General features: G+C 43.8%; 1 protein-coding gene across 3 annotated transcripts in view; it reads right to left on the reverse strand.

Moving 5' to 3' along the window:
* LOC116846782 overlaps positions 1-6,805 on the reverse strand; it is a 546,096-nt gene that overhangs the window by 98,578 nt on the left and 440,713 nt on the right. For all 3 annotated transcript variants that reach the window (XM_032821059.1, XM_032821058.1, XM_032821060.1), the window contains one exon: positions 5,743-5,920. In XM_032821059.1, coding sequence (XP_032676950.1) covers positions 5,743-5,904 — 162 coding nt within the window. In that variant the 5' untranslated portion in view covers positions 5,905-5,920. The remainder of the gene's footprint in view (positions 1-5,742; positions 5,921-6,805) is intronic.

Raw genomic sequence — 6,805 nt, forward strand, 5'->3', positions numbered from 1 at the left:
TGCCGCGTTACGCCCGTAACTCAGCGGCGAAAATGGAAAATAATTAACAATCGGTCGTCGCGAGCGCTGCTGTGTTTCATGAGGTGCGACACGGCAGCTCTTATTATCCTGTGAGCAATTAATTTCGATTACGGACACGGTCCGGCTGCGTGTCAAAATAATTCGCCGACACGTTGCAGGCGTCGGCTAGCGAGACACCCCCGCGTCCTTACTAGGTCGCGACTGTAGTGTCGCGACAGCGACTATGACAGCACGGCACTTTCGACCGCGTGCTTCGAATTAATTTCGATTCGACCGATCTCTCGAGACCCGCCACGCCAACGCGCGATATTAATCATTCGACGCGGCAATCGCACACGTCCAGCACTCACGGATGATGAACGACGTGACGCTGTGAACGATACTCGCGCTCATGAGAAGCGACATTAAAGATACTGGCTGATAAAAACGATCATATCGTATGTTTTATCTCTGATAAACAAATCGAGAGGACCGGTCTCGGACGCTGAATACAATTGAGAGCTCTATTCGATCTTTCTTATTCCCGCGTCTCAAATGCACTCTCTATTCTCCCTTCTTCCCCTTGTCTCCTCCTTCTTGAGCCGAGGCTCAAATACATTTCGTTCTTGTACAGAACGTGTAACATGGTGCAGCTAATAAAGAACAGACTCTTCATTCAGTAGAGTCCATAGTCTTAATGGTGAATGTGTAGCTACTTCACGCCACAGAGAGACACGATGAGAATTGCCGGGTCTCGAGATTCGTGCGCGGTGTTAACTTCCTGAAATATATCTTTCTATCGAGACACGACCGGAGGACAGGGGAGCGACAGGAGACGTGTCTCCAATTACACGTAATGATGTAAAATCGCGCGACGATAATGGGTCGAGCGGTGCGCAGGCGAGGTCGAGACACATGTCCTCTATTAATAGTTGTGCGCCGTTTTTATCGTCGCGAGAGAGGCGGCCGCACGCGAGGACCACGAGACGACGAAGAAGAGGAAGAAGAAGAATAAGAGACAGTGGCAGCACGACGGGAGCGATGGCGCCTGTCAGGGTAAATACACTTTTTTTAACGGGTCACCCCAGCCACCCGCTAAAGACAATACCGAAACGGCGCTCTTTTTCTCTCTCTCTCTCTCTCTCTCTCTCTCTCTCTCTTTCTCCTTTCCTTTCTCTCTCTTTCTTTCTCTTTTCTTCTCTCTCTTTCTCTGCCGGCGGCTTTCCTTTATTTACATCGGTCGCCACGATTATTCTTACCACCCGCTAGCTTTTAACGCCAGCTGCGCCGGGCGTTTCTTTTTATTTCGCTCGATTTAACCGACGATAAGATGTAACGCGAGCGTTGTCTCGTGTAAGAGACTTTTGTCTCGCGAGCATTGCTTTTTCGCGACTTCGCGCTCCACCCTCGCCACTTTAACGCAAGGAGAAAGTAAAATCGTACGATACCATTTCAACGAAATGATTCCTAATTATGTGTATTTTGCGGGAGTATCATTGTCGCTGAAAAGACAACGATAAAAGCCTCTGCATTTCTCAGCTTGACGTAATTTGCGGTTGTAATGAACTCTGTCGACGCTATTGGGCGTCCATAAACGTCCGGCAAAATTGTTTACCGTTTACTATCGCAAATATCTATAAGCGTTCCGGCATAAATCGCTCATTGTATGTTACAGGTGATGTCTATAGGCGGCTGGTATAATCGCGCAAAATGTATCACATGCAAGCGGATTATTAATTTGACTTCCGAGTGAATTTAATAATTTATAGAATAATGTTGGGTTGTGTCAATACGAGTTTGCCACGTACAGCGTGTGTTTTACGTTGAGATTGCTGGTTATGCAAAAAAGTGAAAAATTAAATAAAGTAACAAAAATAATATTTCTATTAATATTCTCTATTCTATCACATATATATTATATGTATTGAATATATATTATGTAATATATATTATATTATATTTAATATATATCATAGAATAATATTATAATATATGTATAATTTTTATTTTATATTACATATATAATTATATTATAATATAATAAAATATTATTTTCTATTAATATTAATTTCTATAGAGTCGTTTGATTGATCTTCCGATGAAAATATATTTCTAAATTTAATGTAATGAATTAGAGAGAGTAAAGTGTAAACTAAATACAGCAGTTGTCGGTACACCGTTGCGTCCTGAATGCCTCGCTATCGTCGTTCATTATCGCCTGGTGAAGACGCAAAGACGAATAACAACGTTAATGCAACACGATAGCGCATAACACTTCGCTCATCGAGCACCTCACGGCAGCCGGTGAAATTCGCCATGAGACAGAATGCAGTTATCGCGCGGTCTACGTCAGCGCAGAACGATCAAGACTCATCGTCGCGGTGACTTAACGTCAAGTTGTCGTACGCGAAAAGAAGTCAGCGGAGAGTTCCGGTCGGCGAGAGGAGAGGAGCGCACGTCGCACTTTAATTGGAATTCTTCCCTTATCCGCGATGCCCCATTCACGTCCGGTCGTACCGTATAGATCATCGTGCAAACGGACAAAGGAAGCTACGTACGCCGCATAACGTATCCGTAGCACGTCGAAGAAAATATTAGAAGATCGCAGACTCTAATCTATACTATACATGCGCATGTGTGTGTATCTTTTATGCAATAGCTCGTGCAGCAAGCAATTTTTGAATTTTTTAGGTAAAATGGAACAATGGCGATTTTCACGTCGCTGTAATTTTACGAAGTAAAATCTCAAACAACGCAAATGTCTAAAATATGTCTCAGAATCATCCTCAAGACATCTAAAACAAGTGGAACATATTTCACACGTCTCTGAAGTGTCTTAGACATTTATGCTGTATGGGATGTATATGACTATATGTTGTGATCTACGATTTCCCGCATCTTTCTTCTCCCTTCTTTCTTTCACAAGACGTAAAAACATAACCACTTGACTTTATTTATAAAATTCGAAATTACCTATTTTACACAATCCGATGTTATCTACACGTGTTCAGAACTCGTGATATTCGGATATCGGAGAAATTACTTTAATCCTCCAATATGCTGTTGCATTTTTGCATAATTTAACGATTCTGCACATGCAAAAAGATTTGTTACGGTGGTAGCATGTTTGTATCGTTCCCACGTTATTATTTACTAATGAATACGCGCTGAAATAAGAATTAAGCACGCTCCACGCGTACCTGTCGGCACGCTTCGTTTATCCACTCTCGAAATTCAGTTCGAAAAAGCGTAACTTGCCGCGAGCCGAGGTGCGCATCAACGCACGCTATTATTAGAATTATCGTTATCGCGATTATCGTGATTAATTAACGGTAGCGCTGCGCAGGTGAATGCGATCGACGAATTATTAGAGCTTACGAAGAATAAAGCAGATTTACATTAGCCGTGTTGGAAATTCATCAATATGCACCACGAAGTAATACTCCATGGAACAATAGGGGCGTGACGTCCCCGATGAATTATCGAGGAAGCGCAGGTTGTTACATATTGCACAAACGGTAATGGAAAATTGAAAAGGAAGGACGAAGAAGCGACGGTAAAGGGAGGAATGTCCCGACAAGACGGAGAAATCCTGGCGGATACTGATTGCTTTAATTGCTCGCGCGAGTGCTCCGTTTATATATTCTACATTAACTTCAATCTCTGCCCTCCTTTCCCTACTCCTTTCCTCCTCCTGCTCTACTACTCTACTACTTCTCTAACCCAGCGCGCCTTTTTGTACCCCTTTTCCCTTTTCTCTCCCCACGATACTCTATTATTCAGGCCAGTTCTTGCGCGCACTTGGCGGATCAAAGAGATAACAGCAGGATATCCAATTTATCTTCTTCAAGAGGGGGGAAGTAAAAGGGAGGGAGAAGAAAGAACTTTGACCGGCTTCTACGATTGTAATTGCAATTAAACGGCCGGCAGCGAATTTTTACGGAACGTGCAGGATTTCCGTTCGAACTTAGTCGAACGCGATCGACACGTCGACTTTCTCGTGAAGAAGCAAAAGGTACGCGCGTCAGATAATTAAAAAAATTCAGCGCCTGGAGATTGCGACGACATCCCCAGAACGTTTCAGACACGAGTAAATATCGTTTAACGCGTACAGAGAAAAAAATTTTGGTATTTGTAATTGTTATTGCATGAAGAAATTATTGTTACTATAAATTATGGTCGAGGAAATCATTTTTCAAATTAAATTTTACCGTAATGTTAGTGATAATGACCTTATATGCATATTACTATCACTACTTTCATGTTAGAACAAACAAACTAAAAATAACTATGATTTGCGTTAAATCGTTCATCTTTTTTCTCTCAGCGCGATGACGTGACATCAATAAAATCGGCAACGAGCATTGGCGCGTCGAATTGCGCGAAAATTTAGTCTGTAGTAATAACTGCTCGTATATAAATAAAAAAGTTTTAACGGGACGACAATTTGTATCAACAGTATTCGCATTTTTGTAAACTGAGAGAAAATGATTAATCTTTTGGAAAGTTATTGTTATTTCGGTAACTGTATCTTCTTGTTGTTTTAACAGAAAAGTAATAATAGCAATGTACATGCAAGATTATTATCGTTAACTACAATGACATGACGTTTACAAGATTATTATCGTTAACTACAATGACATGACGTTTGCTACAAAATTTCCTGATTATAACCTTTTCATTATTTGATTACAGTGGCAAATATCAAATATTTTTTTCTAAGGATAAACGACGAGATTAAATATGTTCGAAGATCTTTCGGTTATAATTTATGGATTTACGTGCCGCGGAGTAGACGACGCGAGGACTCGATATCCTCGAGGATTCGCACTGCACAATAATTTCTCGCGCGATTGAGCACTCTCGCGCTCGACTCCCTTTCGCGAACTTTCTGCCATTTTTTCGCCGGCATTTTAATAATCGCGAAACTCGTGCGAAGTTTCCAGTCGGAGCCGCAGGTATTCGCAGTAACTTCCGACCATCGATCTTCGAATTCCGGCCGCTCATGAATAGGCGAATGCGGCGCGCAAATATTCTCCGAGCGAGCGAGCAAAACGGCAAAAGGATAACTGCGCGTCGCGTCGCGCCCCGAGTAGGTATCGACTGTCGGAGATCGATGTAAGCCGTCGAAAGAAGGCCGAATTACGGAGTTAGTTATGGACGTTAAGTAGTGAGTCGTATCGGGGAATTAACGAACACGTTGCTCCACGAGGACTGACTAAAGGCGATTTGCAGATTAGCATGGGTCATCGGCTACCTGCGCCGATTTATCGAGCCGTCGACGCGCCATCCGGCGAGGAAAAAAAATTTCGTATCGCCCATTCGCCGAGAAAGAATGCCGATCGACATGACGCGAGTAGCAACTGGCCGTGCTACATACACGACATATAAATATGAAATCGCAGGAATAAATATGAATTTTCGAGTGAGATTAATTCGGCGAGATCGGATCGTGTCTCTCGAATCAAGAGCCTATAACGACGAGCTTCTCTTGATTCTTCGTTACAAATTCCGTAGTTCAATATCAGGTTTTATCGTGAATACATATTTTACCTCGCAAATAACTCCTTCGAGCGAAATCAGGGCGGCCTTTAAGATTAAACGACAAACTTGGAGAGAAGAGGGCGATAAGATCAGCCCTTATCAGCGCCGCGCTACGTAAGTCGCAAATCGCGCTGCGTAGAATGGTAAGTCGAATAAAAGATAGAAGAGAAAAAAGAAATGTGAGGAAGAGCGACTCACTGGGATAGCAACGCAGTCTTCGAGCTCGGCGAGGGGTGATTCCGAGCAGAAGGTGCCCTCGGTGAGGAAAGGCGGCCGGGGGGGCGGCGGCAACCGGAACTCAGGGGGCGGCCCGGGGCACTCCGGGCACTCCGTGCTCTCCAGCGTCTCCAGCTCCTCCATCCTCCACCTCAGCGTGCTGAAAAGGCAGAAGAATCACCGATTAATCTCACTGGCGACGAACCGTTAGACGGAATCGCGGGAGAGGGAGAATGAGAACGCGTTACTATTTCTCGTAAAGGTATCGATCGACGTGGAAGAAGTCAGACGATCGCAATATGCGGTGCCTCAAAGCTGCAAAGGAACATCAAGGCGATCTATCGCGAATCAAATTCTGCATGTGAAATCTGATGGAATAACAATGAATACCGAAGAATGAATAGACGAGATAATCAACGGAGAGGGTAGGGCGGAGTGTAGGGGTAGAGGAAGAGGAAGATCGCGGTGTGGTCGGTATGCTAATGTCCGGAGACTCAATTAAGTTCTCATAATGGATCAGTCACGGGACTCGCTCGAGTCGCGAGTAGGTGTGCGCGATTGCGCCGGTTGATTAATTGTCTGACGCCCCCGCCGCCCCCGCTTCTCGCGACACGATCGCAGGTATGCATTGTAGCGAGGAGAACGCGGGTGGCAGTGCGATACGCCGCACTACATATTCGTCATTCGCGATCGCTGATATCTATCGATATTTCCGCCTTCGTCGGCGATGATTCTCGCGGGCATGGACAGCTAAATTCGCAACCTAAATTCGCAGCCTAAAGCCGCAGGCATCTGATGCGTCTCGCATAATTCTATTTGTACACGACCATGTTTCCACAGAATTGTAGAGAGCGTTATTCGAGAAACGTACATAAAGAAGAATGGAGAGAAACGTACAAAGGAAGAATGGTAGAGAAACACAAATAAAATAAAAAAAACACACTGAACGAAACGCAAAAAAAGAAATACATTTGGAAATACATTTGGAAGAAAGTGCGAGAGTATGAAAAGAGCATGAGAGTGAAAGAGAGAGAGAGAGAGAGAG

Source organism: Odontomachus brunneus, unplaced genomic scaffold, assembly GCF_010583005.1.
Source record: "Odontomachus brunneus isolate Ranch 3 - 2012 unplaced genomic scaffold, Obru_v1 Obru_scaffold_069, whole genome shotgun sequence".
Taxonomy (NCBI): domain Eukaryota; kingdom Metazoa; phylum Arthropoda; class Insecta; order Hymenoptera; family Formicidae; genus Odontomachus; species Odontomachus brunneus.